Source organism: Gavialis gangeticus, unplaced genomic scaffold (genome assembly GCF_001723915.1).
Source record: "Gavialis gangeticus isolate Ggan-Ray unplaced genomic scaffold, GavGan_comp1, whole genome shotgun sequence".
Lineage (NCBI taxonomy): Eukaryota > Metazoa > Chordata > Crocodylia > Gavialidae > Gavialis > Gavialis gangeticus.
The window spans coordinates 18,684,540-18,703,440 of record NW_017728995.1 but is presented as its reverse complement, the minus strand read 5'-3'; the positions used below and the strand labels follow the sequence as shown (position 1 = coordinate 18,703,440).

General features: G+C 42.1%; 1 protein-coding gene across 3 annotated transcripts in view; it reads left to right on the top strand.

The window, feature by feature from the left end:
* Positions 1-18,901, top strand: part of PLD1 (phospholipase D1) — a 133,200-nt gene that overhangs the window by 75,890 nt on the left and 38,409 nt on the right. For 2 of the 3 annotated variants that reach the window (XM_019503303.1, XM_019503302.1), the window contains exons 12-19: positions 535-616; positions 4,742-4,852; positions 6,463-6,663; positions 7,512-7,719; positions 8,497-8,610; positions 12,227-12,355; positions 12,707-12,825; positions 13,468-13,581. In XM_019503303.1, the coding sequence (XP_019358848.1) occupies positions 535-616; positions 4,742-4,852; positions 6,463-6,663; positions 7,512-7,719; positions 8,497-8,610; positions 12,227-12,355; positions 12,707-12,825; positions 13,468-13,581 (1,078 nt within the window). The remainder of the gene's footprint in view (positions 1-534; positions 617-4,741; positions 4,853-6,462; positions 6,664-7,511; positions 7,720-8,496; positions 8,611-12,226; positions 12,356-12,706; positions 12,826-13,467; positions 13,582-18,901) is intronic. The other variant, XM_019503304.1, reaches the window with a different exon arrangement.

Genomic DNA, 18,901 nt, shown 5'->3' with positions numbered 1-18,901 from the left:
CTCAGACTGTGGATGACCCAATATCATCCGTTCTGCCCTGTGAATCCATGATTGCTGCTTTTTGTGTAGCTAGCAAGCAAAATTCAGCACAGGTCTTATAATCTTCACGTAGTTCAGGTGTCAAATGAACCAAAATCCTTAGGGGTTGTCTTTTAATCTCCATATCACTGTCAGTTCTACCAGTGGTACAATATTCTGTATTACTACAAGAACTTACTGTTTCAAGTATGAAGTCCAAGCTTCTCCACTTTGTGTCATGGCTCAGGTTTGCCCCCCTAGATGTTGCATGCAACGTCCCACTGGCTGCTCCGTCCATGCTATGTATGGGGCATGTCACCTGCTTGGCACAGTTGTTAAAAACCAAAGAATAAGAGTGCATGGAAAAAAGGAATCATTCTGGGAGACTGGAATTCACTCCTCACCTCCCACAAAAACTCATTTAGTTTTTCTTTCATTATTGGAATTGATTATTAGACCTGAAATGTTGTTAACCCAGCACATGACGGGCTTTATTTTTCCTCTTTACTTTTTTAGGCTGAGCCCAGAAATCTTTATGAAACGACCTGTGGTAGAAGGAAATCGCTGGAGACTAGACTGCATTTTGAAGCGGAAAGCAGTAAGCAGACTGTGCCTTCTCACTGGTTCAGGTCCCCATTTTTCAAAGTAGAAGATAATTTGGGTGGAGCAGCAAGCCTCAATTTTTCCTCTTTTTCCTATTCCCCCAGCAGCAGAGCAAAGCTGTAGGGTTGCAGGGCAAAGCCAGGGGAGCATAGGGCCTGCCATCAGGTTTGCAGAAGCAGCAGCAGCAGCAGGAATGAGAAACTTGGAGCTATGGGTTGGGGCCAGCAATCATCCACTGAGTGACCTTCAGCTCTTCACCTTATCCTGCCAGCACTTGCCAAGAGATGGGTTGTATTCCCTGCTTTCTTCAGTTGTCTCTGCCTCCAGCTGAGGCATTTCAGGAAGGCCAGGGGACAGAGCACTGATACCACTTTCCAGACTCCCAAACTAGACCCCCATTCCTGAGACAGGAGCTGTTTCTTCTTTCCCATGAATTCTCTGTAGCTGGTTCTTCCTGTTCGCCACCCCTGCTCTGTCCTTAAAAGCTGTTCATGATTTAGAGACATTGAACCATACTGCTCTCTAGTCACTGGAGTTACATATGGGCTGCCTTTGGCCAATGGTGCAAACCATTTCCTGGGGGCAATGATATGGTGTCAGTGCCCTTCCATTCACATTATTGCCTTAAATTATGATACATGCACCTACTTCCAAAAGAGAGCATTATTAAATTGCTAATGGTGCTATCAATCTTCCAAGGAGATAAGGATCTTATTACCAGAATTATTCAGGAGTATCCATAAATTATTTCTAAGTCAGAGGGGTCCATTTATATTATTGGCATATGCTAAGTGTGTTCTTTTTCTGGTTTGTACTTAAACATTTTAAATCCACACACAAGGTCAGTGAGCAGCTGAGCATGGAATTTCCCCCAAAAAAGTAAGGAAGTGTTTGTCTACGCAAGATTTTCTGTTTTATCATTTCCCAATCCAGCCCCACCTATGTCCTGCTCAGAGCCGTTTTAGATGGAAGTCCTTGATTGGCCCTTCATTCCTCATTTATCTTATTTTATACCTAATTATGACTCTGCTTATGAGAAGATGTTAGCTGTGAGGAGGAGCTCCTGACCTGCTGTTCCATACTGTGGAAAATGTGGGGAGGAGCAGGATGTTAAAGTAAGGTCATTAAAGTGAACAGCCTTTTTAAAAATAATTTGGTGATCTGTGCAGAACTCCATCAAGTGAAAACTTGTTAACTGGAGTTGGATGGGAATGTGTAACTTGCAGACAGCATAGTAATCAACATGACTCAGAGACTTAACTGGCTCAGAGTGGGCAAATGCTTGTGTCAAGGGCCACAGTAAAATGCACGTCTCTGGTAGTTCTGCATACAGGGGTGGATCCAGAGGGGGTGCAGTAATGTACCTGCACAACACTTTTTGACTGGGAGCCTCTGGGGACTGTTTTTAAAGTCCTCAAATAGGCAAGAATCCCCTCCCTTTCCCTCTGTACTCAGAGACGCATCCCCTGTCCGCTTCCTACCTTCCCTACCTGCTGCTGCTGCTGCTTTCGCTGCTGTTGAGCAGGTGGGGAAACTTCAGAGCTGCTCCAGCCAGGCTGCGCAGTAGCTTGGCTCAGCTGGGACAGCGGCAGACACAGTGGTGATGGGTGGGGACCAGGCAGGTCAGGGGAACCTACCCATCGCCACTATCATGGTCCCAGCTGAGCCCAGCCCCTTCACAGCCCTGCTGGAGTGGGCAGGAACAGTTCTGGGAGAGCAGGGAAAGCAGGAGTGGTGAGCAGGGGAAGGGTAGGGGCGAGGAGGTAGCTCTGAGCATGGAGGGGAGCAGAGGAGAGGATTTTTAGGTGCTCTGAGGACTTTAAAATGTCCCCAGAGGTTCCCACAGCACAGGTGGTGGGGAGGAGGCTGGGAGCCAGGGTACAGCCCTCCCTGCAGCACAAGTGACTGCTCTCACTTCCCCTTTTGCTAAATCTTGGATCTTCCCCCATTTGCATAGTTAAGACTTTACTATTTGATTTCTCTCTCTCATTCTCATTTACACTCTATGTCTGTCCTTCCATCCCTGGCTCTCATTGTTTCCGTGCCTGAACCATTTATATAACTGCTGCTGACATGGCCTGTACTTTAGTGCAGTTTTGAAATGTTTTTGTTTCTGAAAAAGCTGGACAAAAAAGGCAATGATTTCCCGTGCTTCTAGACTCTGTTTTCCACAGTTTTGCATTCCTTCAGCCAGTGAAAATACTGGTTTGTGGTTTTCTGCATTACAGGATGTTAGTGGTGACTCAGTGGAAAGGCATGGCCACTGAAAACTGCAGTATAGAGTGCAGTCATATAGGAAACGGCTAGAAACCTTGGTGGAAGGCTTTGACTCTCCATACATCCAGAATAGCCCTTTCAGTAACTATTCGCCTTGCCCCATCCAAAAATGCATAAAAAATATTTTTTTCTGAACAGTTTATTAACGACCATTGTCTTGGTTTGTGGCAGATAAAGCATATTCACAAGGATTTGCCCACTGCAAGTGTTTGTTCTTTGTTTACCATATCAATGCAGACTTTCCAGTGGCTGTAAACGCCAGCTATGAGCTAAGAATGTGTCATGGTACGTCCATGGAAATATTTGCCTGCTCTCTCATTTGGAGCCTATCAATAAATTGTTGGCTCAGTGGGCCCAGCATGCAGTCTTAGCAAAGCTATACTTTGATGTGCATACTTCGCCTCTCCAGACTCCCCTTGGCCAGCGTATTGGGGTGCACAAAATGGTCCACAGTTTGGAGATGGTTTACATGTTAGTAGAAGCTTTCTACAAATGGAAGTTTAATGAATCTTCAAGTAAATGTAGAAGGACAAGTATCTTTGTTTTTGAAACCATCATAAGTTTACTAAAGGCAGTGGGGCTATGCTGGTTTTCAGTAGCTGAGGGTCTCCCCATTAGCTGTGACCAAACTCTGCCAAGGCTTGAGCAGCACTTAAGTTTTGCCAGAACACTGACATAGCTACTCCCTGAGAAACCCTATGATGGGTGCCGTTATATTGACCAAAGATCTTTTTGTTTCATTTGTTCTTTTGTTTCATTTCAGTTTTGATTCCAGGAACTGGTTTAAGATTCCCTCACAAAGGAACCCCTTTTGTTGGTATTAGCTAAATAATGTCTCTACTGGGGGAGGAGAGTTTCTTCTTATCAGGGTAGCTGTAACCCTTTTACATGTAGATAGTCCCTAAAAGAAAAATACAACCCAGTGCAGCATAGATGTTAGTAAACACATGCAGTTCAGGTATTACTGGCTGTGAATCAGGTTGCCGGAACTGGGCCTCAAAATGGCAAGTTAAATTCATGTATTGTAATATTTTTCCAACAGGACATGTTCTGAAACACATCTACAATTTTTTTTCAAAGCTTTAAATGAATGCTATCAACCTGAAATCCAATCACTTAAATAGACATCAGTTAAAAGTAGTTTTAAGTAGTACTCCTTCCCTGGTTCCCCTTGCCAGTGTCTGTGGATTTGCAATTGCTTGCTGCCAGGTTTTGGACCTCTCACAGCATTTTATAGTGGCACTTCTCAATCCATCACAGCATCACATAGGGAAGTTCAGCTGGAAAACTATTGCGTTAGCACAGAGAGGAGAGGGAAAGTCATATTTTCTGCTGTATTGGGCATGAAAAAGTTAAGGTTCTGTCTCAATATTTTCACTCAGATAATCCCTGCAAAAAAAAGGTATCATAGAGCAACACCTCAAAGGTTTTCATTCATAATCCTACAAAATTGGGCAAGGGAAGTTAGCCTTCAGGCATCGTGGCCCAGAAGGCTGATAAAGAGATTAACCAGCTACAGAGATAGTCTGCAATATATCATTACAGAAAATGGCTCCAAACTGCACATAGGGAATCATGTTAGAGCCCAGTCCCTTAAGGTGCCAGGGTCCACCATCCATGTTAATGGGAGCTGAAGTATCTTAGCAAATTAGGCCTTGGATCTGGAAGCTTCTAATCAGGAACTGACCTCCTGGATGTGCAATCTCAACCTGAGCTTTCCCCACAAGAGCACCATGCTTACTCCCCCTCCCCCTCCCCTTCTGAAGCCAGAAGCCCAAGGATGTCCTTACTGGGGGATAGGGATTTCCATTTAAACGGACATTTATCCTTTGTTTCCTGACAGCAACAAGGAGTGAAAATTTTTGTTATGCTCTACAAAGAGGTGGAACTTGCCCTAGGAATCAACAGTGAATATAGCAAGAGGACCCTGATGCGTTTGCATCCCAACGTTAAGGTACAGTGTAGCACCTTTGTGTACTGCCAGTATATTCATTGCTCTTTATACCTAACACCACTCTTTGTATTTGGGGGACAGACAAATGAAACACTGCTTCAAACACTATTGAGAAATAGTGTCAATTGCCACTATGGGAAAATGATCTTTGAAGACATATGGCCCAGTTCTGTTCCCCGGATTAGGCATGTTAGTCTATTTAGGTACCTGTGATTTTGTTCCACCTAGCTCAAGTCCCTGAAAAGCTGTTGATACAAAAGGCGAATAGGTCGTCCTCCTCCACCCTGCTTTTTGTGACTCAGTCTTCAGGGTAAAATAGTGGTTGTTACAAAAGTAGATGCATGAATGGATTTTCAGGGATTGGAGCAGGGTGAGCTAGAGCAGCATTTAGGCACCTAGGTCCATTTAAATACCTTATGGGTGGAACTGAATCTAACCCATATTCTCTTCTGCTTCTGCTCACCAGTAGGGGAAACCAGTACCTGACTATGGCAACTGAAATGTCCTTAAGTACTGTATAAATATGTTTAGCTTACCCCTGTCAGGGTTCTGTTGTTCAAACTATCCATCTAATTTTCACAAAGCTTGTTTTATCTGGCAATTTACATTAAATGGAAAAGTCACAATCCAGGGTTGTTTCTTCATGCCTCCATTTCTGCTCAGACATAGAGTGAAGAGTCAACGTTTATATTCCTGCCTTAAAAGAATATCCTATTTAATATGCTGTTTGATCCCAGAACAGAAAATGAATTCTCTCTCAAAAATAATGAAGATCTTGAACCAATATTTGGTAATTAAACCCAGATAAATTAAAAATAGAATAGAAAATGATGGTTGAAAGAAACCATCAGAGGTCTAGTTCAACACCCTTTTCAAGGAGGAGCCATCTCTCTTATAAGCCACCCCAGTCATGTATTTGGCTGGAACATATTTTTAGTTACAAAAGTGATTCATGATGAGAATAAACTACCAAGTATTGGATTCCTCCTCTGTTGCAGTCCTGTTTGAAACTTGTTCTTTTTAAATAAATATATGTAGAGAAACTATTTCCTACATTCTTTCATTTTGGAAAATGAAAAATAAAATGAGATAATTCTCCTCTCACCCTGATTTGCAAGAGCCATCAACAAGGTAATGTGTAACATACATCAACTCATTATCTTCTAGGTCTGGGCTCTACTTCCAAGTTGCACTGGGGTAACTGGTGTATGCTAATGAGAGGTATAAATAACCATGCTGATGAGGCACTGGTATAACTGTTTACTAAATTAGTTGTTATACTGGTTCCAGCCCTAGCATAGGTGCAACTATCCTGGTGCAGAGGTAGCTTATCCCAGTAAAATCACTTGCTTTCATACATGGGAACTGGTATATTGGTACAAAAATATACATACACGTCCCTGCAAGGAGGGTAGTATTTAACTCTACCAGTGGAGTTGAAACATTACAACTTTCAAGTGGTGACAAATCCTAAAGAAAAGATCACTTTGTATTTAACTATTGGTAGGTGCTTGGGGTTGAAAAAAGCCCTGTGGTTGTGGCCAAAGGTTCACATTTGTCAAAACTGTTTAGGATCTAACAAGTGGGTTTTATGATTTTTCTTTTTCCAGGTGATGAGGCATCCAGACCATGTGTCATCCTCAGTGTACCTGTGGGCCCATCATGAGAAACTTGTTATCGTTGACCAGTCCATAGCGTTCATTGGTGGCATAGACTTGGCCTATGGGAGGTGGGATGACGACGAGCACAGGCTGACTGATGTTGGCAGCGTTAAGCGAATTTCAGGAACAAAGTCCACGATGAACCTAGCGGTAAGAGTAAATGCTATATATATATATATCTATATATCTTGCTCTTAACATTTAATGAAGGGTACACTCTAGTCTTCAGTCAGTATACACAGGAGGTTCTATAGTTGTATCCAACATGCAAGCTGGAAAAGGACAAGTCATTTTAATCTCTAAGTCTAGAGTTCAGAGCTGTAGCTTGGTTGTGCACAGATTACTGGTTGCAGCATACAAAACAAAGCCCTTTATCAGAGTCAAATCCACCAGCCACCAAAGAAAGCATACCTAAAAGACCTCATGGAAAACATTGTTTGCTGCTAGAGAGCTGGGGTGTGGGGACAGGAATGGGGGGAGTGATGTAGAAAATGCAACAACTGAGCTAGTTTTTTAAGAGTTCAACTCTCATTTAGGCACCAAAATAAGTATATTGGGTATTTTGGGTTAAACTGGAAATTCTAGCAAGAAGCATCACAGTAGAAGCTGCCAGATGCAGAGGACTTTGGGATACCTGGCCCTTATTAGTTGCCCGAAGAGATGAGATCTTTTGAAAACCTGGCTCTAGGGTACTGAATGAGATAAGATCTTTTTTTTTTTTTTTTTATTAAAATGGGATTACTGTGGGAGAGCCTCTGGACAACATGCACTAAGCCAGGATAGATTTATAGGCACTTCATGGAAGAATATACTGTTCTTATTTACAGTGTTTTCTGCTGAGTGAACACTCAGTGCTCATTAAGCCACTAAGCTGCAATTTACAGCTCCCATTGAAATCAATGGGAGTTGTGTCTGCAGAGTTTGGGTGGAATTTAATCCTGTGAAAGATTAAATGGATACTCTTCCATGCTTCACTGTCATCCTTTTGTATCTTTAAGGCTGCAGCTGAATCTACTGAAGCTGTAGCCCTAAAACCTTTCACTGATTCTCTGGAAAACCAGAAAAGTTTGGATGATGCCCTGGATTCCTCACGGCTGAAAGGAATAGGAAAAGCCAGGAAGTTTGCCAGGTTCAGCATTTATAGGCAGCTCCATAAACATGGCATACATCACTCTGACAGTGTGAGCAGCATCGACAGCGAGTCAAGTAAGTAGTGCCTTGCCACTTTGCCTGCAGAGCACATACTTGGGGAGGGCAGAGGAGCTGTTTACGGGCATGAAGGAAAGTCAGCAGTTTCCTAAACTGCTAGAACAGCGACTGGGGTTAGTGAATGGGTTAATTTGTACCATCGCATAATAAGCTTGAAATGCGTTGAAATGTTTTTTGCATTTGGCTAATTAATAGTTGTCACACAACAAAGATGACATCTTCAACTTGGCTATGTGACAGCCCCAAACTACACATGGAAAAAACCACGTTTTATCATGGTCTTGTGCATGTGATGTCTAATTTCCTGTGATGTTCACCATGTAATGTTCATGTATAGTTGTCTCCACTGACGGGGGGCTCACTCAAAACCCAGGGTTCAAGTCTTCCATTACTACAGCTGTGGAAAATGAACCTTTCGGTAGGAACTTACATTAGGGGGTGTTTAGATTCTGTTATTCCCAAACCCGACTTTAAAGCTTATTTTTGCCTTTGGCAGGAATGATGTGCAGGAGTATGTTTTGCATAAGGTCAGAGCCAGCTCAGATGGTGCTTTTGCAGCAGCAATTTATGCCTATTTTTGCTCTAAAATCAAATCAGGAATTCGTTCTCTGATCATTGTACCATTTCTAATTTTCTAATTTTCTGTTCACTGAGCTTGCAATTGATTGAACTGAAGTTATTTCAAGCTGCATGTTATTTTAAACACTCTTGGGTAACCAGAGTAGTTAAAGAATTGCTTTTTTGCTGTAAGTAGAGCATTTCAACTCTCTGCAGGTTATTGCAATCCTAGTAGGAGTCAACAGAATTTAATCCAGAGTTTAAAACCCCATCTGAAAATGTTTCATCACCACACTGAGTCCAGGCAAGGGCTTGCTGAGTCTGAGAAGGGTAAGTGAATTGGAGTTGTCTAGAAGCTGTAGCTGTTAATGTATTTGCTGTCCAGTCCTGGTGAGAGTTAGGTGGGGCCCTGAGATCATTATTCTACACCCTCAATTTTTATGTTGCTTTCTGTAAGGAGAACGTAGCAGAATTGCTTTCTGCAGAGACTGCGCTTTACAAGACTCTAGGAATCTGGAGCACAAATAAGTAATAAGTAAATAAAGCACCGCTACACCATAATTTATTTCTGTTTAGAGTTAAAAATGAAAATACTGGCTATAGTATGTGCCCTTTGAGAAGTTAATTTGGGTTTTAGGTGATGACTATTCCAGCTTTGTACGCTTGATGCAAAGTACAGGGCATTTCACTGGAATTGATGATGCCGCTAAAATGGGACTGAATTTTTTGAAGTTTGTGTGATATCATAACAAGTTGGGAAAGAGGATGAAAGTGATATTTATGGCTGCATGGCCATGTATTTAAATGGAGATTTGGCCACTATTGTTCTCAAATCACGGTGCATAGTTGAGAAGGGAGTGGGATGCATCGTCTGTATTGCTGTCCATGGAATGGCAGTAGCGTATGCTGTTGAGAGGGCCTGCTTTCTTCCAGGTAGGCAGGCAGAGAAGGGGTTTGGCTTCTTTAAAAAAAATGAGATGTTATGGTTGCTTTTTCTCATTCTGGAATGGCAGTGAATAGATTGTGGCAGATGCCAAGAGCATGTCAGCCCCTGCATTGTTTGTGGGGGTGAGAGGACAGTTGTTTGGGAAAGGATTGATGGCTTAGGCATGTCCCCTAAGCCTAAGGAATCATGTGCAGGTATTCCTCACTTAACATGGTCCCAGTTAACGTTGTTTTGTTATTACATTGCTGATCTATTAGAGAACATACTCATTTAAAGTCACTCAGTGTTCAGTTATAACCTTGTTTGGCTGCTGCCTGCTAGTAGGTAACTATTGTGACGTAATTGGATTTGCTTAACATTGTTTCGCTTAAAGTCGCATTTTTCAAGAATGTAACTATGACATTAAGCGAGGAGTAGCTGTATAGGTTTTTAATCCAGAAAAGAATGATTATTTTATGCTTTATTCCTTAGTCAGATGAAAGGTATTGGGCTCAGTTCAAAGTCTGTGTTATGTAGGAGGTTAGACGAGGCGACCTAATGGGTCCCTTCTGACCTGCCACGTGATGGATAGAATTTTCCAAAGTGCTCAGCATTGGCCTGAAGGTGATTCTGCTAAAGAAAGTGGGAATTTTACCACCGTTTTGTGTGAGAGCATAATTACGCCAAGTGGCAGCAGTTTTGATTTATTTGCACTATGTTAATTCATTTGCTTTGTGAGATGAAACAGTTCCTTTGTAATAATAGCATTTAGGAAGTTAGTTACAAATATCTGGGAGAGATAAGTACACCAGCTTCAGATCAGTGGTGCTCTTTTGACTTTGTTGGAACGATGACTACTGGTTCACATGGCTGTCAGTGAGAAGACAGGTAATCCCAAGGTCCCGAGCGACCCAAGTTCCATAGTGTTGTTTTTTTAAGAAGAGATTTGTTTGGACAACCAGGACTTTTTTCTCAGTGGAGATCTTTGGACTTTGAAGGTTGGTCACCTTGCCGTAACCTGACAGAGCCCAAATGCAATGCCCAACCCACAGCTTATCTGTTTCCCTGTGTTTTTTTTGAGCTGGTGGCTGACTGAAACTGGCTGCCTCAGTTTTCAGGAACTGGGAAGTGCCTAAACCCTGGCATGATATCTAGGTTCATCTTACACATCCTAGAGATCACATCCTAGGTGATGTTCCTGGGGGTGGGAATTCAGGCAAGCAATTAATGCTGCACCACGTTGTTCTTTTTCTGGCCACCGTCAGTACTCATTTAATGCATAGATAGCCAGCTGAAGATAAAAGCTAAAATCCTACATAAAGAGTCTGTTTTCATATGTGAATATGTTGCACTGCAGGATGTGACAGTCACCACTTTCATATTCATTCATGTGAGTCAATGTTGATCTCAGAAAGTTGGTTAATAAAACATGTTCTGATTCCACGGCATTCACATATCTGTTATTTGCCTACCCCATGATTTCCCGCTCCACCTGTCTCTCACTAGCAATTCATGCAGAACTGCCAGCTGGAAGTACCTTTGCTGTGGCAGCTGGTCAGTTATTATCATTTGTGCCAACCTGTTGCATGGCATTTTGGCTTTGCCTGGCTTCCTGTTGTGTCAAACAGCTGCCTGTTTATATATTGTTACGGTATTGTTGCTATTGTATATTTTGTTGGATAATTATAAAAGAAGTTATAATAAGTTGTCATGGGCTGCCTGGCTGCTTGGTCAGAAGAATAAAGACACTAGATTCAGTTCCTAAACCATTTTGCTGAACTACACGGAAGATCCCCCAGCTAGCATTGTCTCAGGGAGAGAAATCTCTCTGTCTTTTCCCAGCAACTGGATTAGAATGGTACTAAAACAGTCAAGGAAGCAGAATCTCTCCAACTTGGTGAGTGCAAAACAGATTAGTTGTGAGAAAATAAATGGGAACAGATGGGAGACTGCATAGCCCAGATGGAGGAAAAAATCATATGATTAGACATTGACTGAGTCCTTGAGACCAGTTGTAAGTTTAACAGCATTGAACAATCCCTATGGTATGACCCTGGGCAGGTCATATGAAAATAAAATAACATATATAGGACAAAATGGGTAAGGAGCATCAAACCTTCTGCTTCAGAATAGATGATAACCACAGAGCACTGGGCTTGCAAAGACACTTTTCTTATAGACATGTTTTTGCATACTGTAATTGTTGCACCATTTTTGATAGGGCTGCTGTCAGAGGCAGGAAAGCAAGAGTTAGACTCTGGTTTGATCCCATGTGACATTTCCTGTTTTCTGAGAGGGGAAGGAAAAGAGTTCACTCTACTCCTAATCTATATGCCCATATGCACTAGAAAAGAGGTGCTAAGGAGCAGGGGGAACTTTTGCTTCTAAGTCATTGCAAAGATGCTAAGATTTTAGTGTTCGCCACGTAACTGAAATTCAACATCCATGTGCACAATATAGAGGACCACTTGAGAAACTGAAATTGTTACATAAAGACTCATTGAAAAAAAAGAAAGTACAATTTGGTGCTGGCTCAGTTACACAGCTACTCACTGTGGAGCCAGTTATTCTGATGTGGAGCCAAAATCATGAATCCTAGAAAATGGAAGTTGATACTAGGATTTATTTGTACTGTAGCGGCTAGTCATTGTATAGTCAGAACGTAGTCCTATACACAGATATAGGCACACCTTCCTCAGAGGTTATATATTAAAAGAAGTAGTCTTCCTTTCATAATACTGGGGAGTTGTAAATAATTAAAGTGTAAATTTTAAATACAATTTGCAGAGGAGTTAACCTCTAGTTTCAATTAGCAGCAAGATTTGTGCTTGATTTTGTACCACAAGTGTTAACAGAAGACTGGAAACAGTCGACTTTCCTTTCCTTTGAAACCAACATAAAGACTTACCTAGAAAACAGTTCTGGCAAGTTATGCCAGTGCTTTCCTTTTGAAGTGTGTGTCTCATCTGTGATGTATTGAGGGCATCTAAATAGCATGTGTTCTATATTTCTTTGTGACAGATAAAGGATCGATCCGCAGTTTGAAGACCGGTGTTGGAGAGCTCTTTGGGGAAACCAGATTCTGGCATGGAAAGGACTACTGCAACTTTGTTTTTAAAGACTGGGTTCAGCTTGACAAGCCGTTCGCTGGTAAGTACCATTGCAATCTGCAAGCAACTCTTGTGTCTCTGGGACTCCCCTGTCGTCTTCCATAAGCCTCTACTACCTAAGAAGTCCCTTTGACTTTATCCTCCTGAATTGAGACCATCTGATCCGGCAACTGCAAAAGGCAGCAGAATTCCTAAGTGAGAACCAGGTATCCTATTGCTATAATGGCTAAATGGACTTGAATCCAGCCCCCGTGAGCTGAACTCCTCAGTTTTAACTCCAAATGTCCTAGCTTTTATTTCATGGAAGGGTTAAGTTTGAGGAAACTATGATATTCTTCATGCCTGGTATTTCCCTGGGGTGAAGTATAACCATATTTTTCTCTCTGTGGAGATTTCATTGACAGACATACTACACCAAGAATGCCATGGCATGACATTGCCTCTGTGGTACATGGCAAAGCAGCACGGGATATCGCTCGACACTTTATTCAGCGCTGGAACTTCACAAAGGTAGGTTTGACAGTGGTCCTCCTGTGAAACAGCAATCAGGGACAGGGAGGGGATCAGTAAATATACCCAGAGAAGATCAGGGGAATCAGACCACTGGTATATCAGGGAGATGGAGTAAACAGGGCAAAGTAGTTGTGACCTGGATCCCCAAGGCCAAGGGCCAGGGAAATCTGTCAGTGAAGAGCCTGTTGGATCCAGTAAAGATCCAATCCTTAGAGGAACGCTGAGCTGTGAAAGTCCCATCATTGGCAGTCCAACGGCTAGCCCACACCACTCGGGGGTCCGATCACCACTGACACAGGTTTATGGTCCTCACCACTGGAGAGTGAAGGCTTCATTAACCTTGTTAATGAAGATACTCAAGGATGATACAGGAGCCTGGGGCCAACAGAAAGCTTGTTTCTCTCCAAGGCAAAGGCACAGAAGAGTACAGTTTTCATGGGTATCTTCAAGACTGTTCAAAGTTGGAGTGAAGACTTTTGGTATGCACTGTGATTCTCACACGATTCTTAAAGAAGTTTTCCACACAATTTTCTGTATTATGAGAAGGATGTGAATACAATAAAAGTATCTAATGTAAAACTCAGAAGAAAAGCAGGTTCTAAAATATTGTTTTATTTGTATGTATTTTTTCTTGTAAAGATCATGAAGCCCAAATATAGATCCCTCTCCTACCCATTCCTGTTGCCAAAATCTCAGCAAACTGCCAACGAGTTGAAGTATCAAGTGCCTGAGTCTGTTTTCGCCACTGTCCAGGTGGGTTTAAATGACGTTTTATTGTATGCTTCTAAACTATGGTCCTTCTTGGTCATGAGCTCATTTTTAAACCATGGCAATGTGAGGTATTGGTCAACTGAAACTTAATTGAGCTTAAAAGATTTAGTGCACAAACTAGTTTTTATTTTAAAACACGTCATAGCAGACCTCACCTTGAGCTGGTACAGACTAGTATAGCCATGTTATTACCAACAGAGGGATGCTGATTTACATCAGTTGAGATTCTGGTCCATTGTTTGCAAGATTAATAGTACGGACAGTTGTACTTTAAAACCCATTAGTTGTACCAAGCGCTTACATTAAGTGGCACTATTCAACAGGATTAAAATGGATTTGTGAGGAATGCAGGTGTTGGCAACAAAGGACCAACTCGTGGGATCATCATAAATTCTAATTTATTGGATGGGATGTGAAGTTACCAATAAACTTACAAATGTAGACTTTGAGTTATGAGTGTTACTAGTCACTGTAGCGTGCATGCACACACACACCCACACATGCACTCACTCATTCAAACCCATGTCACACAAACCCACATAGTACAGTGTATAGTAGCTGCTGTAGTGATTGTGAGAGCACTGGTGTCAGTATATCTACCTATCTGAGGCCCTGGTATCTGCTGTCAATGGTCAGCTTCCTTCAAGGCGATGTCTTGTCCAGAAGGGGGTTGCCTTCTTGTCCTTCTGTCTTGGTAGATCAGATGCTGGATGAGAGGGAGCCACTGAGGGTCATGCTTCACTGCCTTTTATCCCTTTCTGGAAGGCTTGTGTGATCCCCAGCAACTTCTTGGCTGTCCAGTCCAGGGATCGCTGTCATGGTGGGTTTTGAGGAGTACATGACAGCTGTTAGTCACAGGGGTCTCTGCCTGCTGGTACCTGAAGCAGGAATCCACTCTTGACTTATTGATTTAATGGCTGTATTGTTATGGGATACAGGAATAGTCAATAGGGTGCGTGCTCAGTTCCAGGAATCAGTTCCTTGGCTTGATTAGCCTAAAATGGCTTGTAGAGTTGAGTTTTGTAATGCTAAGTTCCTCTCGTTCGGTTATTGTCCGTTAACAGCCAGAGGCTCTTGCCTTGTGTTCAGGTATCTACTGAATCATCATACATTCGCATTCACTCAAGGGACTGCCCAGTATAGCAGATTTTATCACTTTACAATTACAGTTTCAATGCAGTTTTTAACAATGGTCCAGGGTTTAACTTCATTTTACAGGGAATACATTCCTTAAGGGTTTAAAAGTATAAAATATAAAATACAAAATGCCATGGTAAAAATGAGACAGATGAAATATAAAAATGCACTGTGAGAAATGTGTGAAAACGCAATGTGAGGTAGTGAGGATCAAAGGCTACCAGGGACAGTAAGTGAGTTAGGTTAGCACCAGGATATATTTACAGTCTTTGAAGTGAATATTTTAGGTCTTTTGTTTTCTTTAGTGACACTAAGATTAATTGATATGTAAATGTAGTTTGTAGGTTTCTCCTCCAGAAAGCCACTTGAGCTTTCTGGCTTGCTCTGAGCCTTGTCGCACCCATTCAATGAGTGTGCTAGATCTCTGCCGGTACTTAGAAGGAAAAAGAAATGCACAAAATGGGGGCGCAGGCAAGAAAGGGCTTCTTTTTTGTCAGTGTCCAGAAGGGAAATGTACAAAGGGGGCTTTCTGCTACACCGGCTGGGAAACAGCTGTCTGAGGTGTGTGTGTGTACATAAAAGGTATTCTGCTTGCACCAGACAGAGATGTCTACTTTGAACTCTACGGTATTTCAGTTCATGCCATGTCTGTGACTGATGAAATTCCACAGCTTCAACCCAGCCCGAAAAACCTAATGGATTCCACAAGTCCATCTCTTGATAATGAGAACTAATAAGGAAACAGAACGAATATTTGTATAACTTGTGTGGCTAATCAGTAATCACAGCAGAGCTTGAATTAGAGATGGTCAACTATCAAATACACTAAACTGTTCTTCATTGTTTAATACAGTAAAAACTAAGCTCACAAAGAAGTTGGCTGGGAAATGCAAATAATCAAGACATGTCAGGACATTTTGATCTGTTCTCAGACATCCCATTAGCAAGACCAAGTTCATTTTGTAGACCATGAATTGTAAATTCCCCTTGCTTATCTCTAATTGATATGCTATTGCAGCCCTTTGAGAGCTGGCAGCGTGCTCATCCCTGAGCCACATATGGCTGGAGCAATTAAAACAAATTGTTTTCCTGAAAACATGCCTTTGCTCTTTAATATTGCTGCATTTTGTAGCCTTTCTGCCACGCCTGCAGGTAGCGAGTCATGTTTATAGTGTTGTGTGTGGTAGCAGGCAGGAGAGCCTCTGAATCAGTTTTTACTAGATGACCATCTCTCTTTCCGAAGCATGTCTTGGCATGCACAGATCTTAATTTTGGCAGCCTCCTCTGTAAAGTTCTTGCTGTCCTGATTTTTTTTTGTATTCGTTTGTTTAAGCAGGAATGCACACAATGTCAAGCCAGATTACTAGGAAACCATATGAGGAGCCTCAACTATGGGGAGCTCTGGCTGGCAGTGAAAGTGAGCCTCCTTATCAGTCAGAAAAGATATTTTGAATGCTTTTATAGAGAAAGATTAATGACTGACTTAATATTTCCCACTGATAAAGGGATGGGTTTTGTATTCTGAAGGCAGAGTTAGGATTGCAAAGGAATACAGGGAATGACACACTGCTGTCCAGACCCCGGAGGAGTCCTGGCTCTCTTTGCTAGGCTTCTTCCCTGGGCTCTCAGAGAATGCTACCCACCTGCAGAGCTCAGGCCTCAGGCACATCTTTGCCTAGTTTTTAGCATTATGGTTCTAGTTGTAGGTTTATCTTCATATTCTACTATTCTTGAATGCTCCTACTGAAAGCCAGGCGACTTGGGGTGCTTGCAGCGTAAGTCTCTGCTGATTCTCGTACAATAATGCCCTTTTGGACGTCTCCAGCCATATGAAGGGAACTTGCAGTGAGTTTGGATGTAATCTAGGTGCCGTTACACTACCAGAATGATTCAAAATGGCTTTGTGTAAATAAGAATGAAAAAATATCAAAATCCAGCCTTCAGTCTCTGGTGATATACACATTGATGATCTGCTGTGATTTTAGTATTAAAAGTGGATTTGTAAGGAAGCAAATGTGGTTCCAAAAATAGATTCCTATGCTGTTTCTTCCCTACCCTCAAAAATTAGATCTGCTAAGTAACTTCCTTTCTAAGGAATACAAGGTCCCCTCAAGCTGTTTCTCACTGTTTGTGAGGCAGGTGGGTCTTTTGTTCATACTACTTTTTCTTTCTTTTCAACTTCCCAATGCAAGACACCCCTCAGTAATGTAACCTTCTTGCTTGTCTGTCATAGGAGTGTAACAGTGGTCAGGATGTAGTCTTCTCATTTACTTTTTCAGGTTGCCCTCCAGTGGTGGAACAAGAAAGAAAAAGCATCTCTCTTTAAAAGGTTCTTCTACTCATAAAAAAGGGAGGGGTGTTTTAAATTATTTATTGATTTTTTAAAAAAAATTTTTTAAGTTTAGTTTAGATTAGTTTTTTTAGTAAGCATTTCCTTAGTTAAGGTGGGTTAGACCCAGAAACATTGGTTATCTTTGTTATTTGCTATTGATGTAAAACTAAAAGTAGGGAAGACACCACAGACAAACGGGGAAATAAAGTCCCTGCCTCGTTGAGATTAAAATGTAATGGACAGATTTAGTGCAAGCCACTGGCTGTTGGGCACTGTTGCAAATCTGCTCATGTGTTTTAACCAATTCTACAGAATTTTGAGCAGTTTTGAAAATCCAGCCTCTTGTGTGTGTGCTGTACACCTCTGAAAATCTGATCTTGAACAGATGAAGAAAGACAATTGAGCATTAAGGGTGCCTATACACGAGCAGCAAGGGTGCTTTGATGTGTTGTAATTACAGCAAAGCAGACCTGGTTAACTGGATCTCGTGTGTCAGTGCCAGCATCTCGTGTGTCAGTGTCCCTGCACTTAAAAATGGTGACGGGGGCACTTTATCTGAAGCTTGTTCGACAAGCTTTAGATAAAGTGCCCCCAGCCACCATTTTTAAGTGTGGGGACGCTGATACATGAGACGCTGTGGGCATTTTAATTAAATCAGCTCTCGGAGCCACTCTAATTAAAGCTCTCCCCTCCCCAACTCCCAGAGCATGTGTATAAATGCCCTAAGGTGCTATTTTCGTAGCTTATGGTCTGATTGTACCACCTGCTTTGTTCTTGCTTGAGGAGAGGACTCAAGCCTTTGTGAAAGGTGTGCTTAAAAAAGGGATTAGATAAAAGAAGAGGGAAAGCATGGCAGAGCAGATCTTGTTGAAGTGTGGACCATATCATGGAGTGGTCTGTATTACCTGTAGAGAAGGTAGGTAGCATGGAAGAAGGAGACTGGGGTTAGGGCAGGATAGAAAGGGGATTTAGTCCGTTGTTCTCTCTCTCTTGCCTTCCCCCCTCCACCTCTCAGCTTTGGCTTTTTGCTAACATAGCCAGGCAATAACACTTGGATTTCAGAAAAGCCAAACAATGTTTGAATGAACCCAAACCACCCTTAAATTTCCCATCTCTAATTTTCAGTTATTATCCAAAGCAGGCACAGAAAGGGCGTGACAACATCGTACCCATCTCTCTAGTGAAAATGTTATGCCTCTCCAATGGCCTAAGGTCTTCCTTCCCCCTTTGAAGTCTGCACCACAGCTTGCGTTGTTTGCAGTTATGCAAGAGCCCCCAGCAAACGTGTTTATTGTTGTTTGGATGAAAGGAGCTGAAAGGATGACAGGCTTTGCGAAAAACATTGAACTGGTGGTGGGAGGCTGCAGAGCTGAGTCAAAAGCAAGGAGAGGCGACATAAACAGTCCTTGCTTGTATAGTTAACATTGTGCCTAACTAGCTTGCAGGCATTTTCTCTGAAATGAAAAGATTTGGGCTTTAAATTTATAAATTTTAACTGTATTGACAAGAGGACAACTTGACAGGGGCAGTAGGTAACACATTATTGGTTGATACTAATTTGTAAAAGTTCATAGTACATGCATATCCTTCACTTGAGCTTTTACTGTGCTGCTGAGAAGTTTATGGACTAAGTTGGGCTGCAGTTCATACTCTGCCTGTCTTGGGGTGCACCATTGTTTGCTGTAAATAGGATAGTACCTGTGACACCCAGCTGAGAAGTTCTAATTCTGCCCAGTAGAGGACCGTGGCATGCGCACATGCACACTGTCACAGAATGGGGCCTACGGGCAGCCGTGAACCCGCTAGGTCCCCCTGCCGTGCCAATTAGGAGAT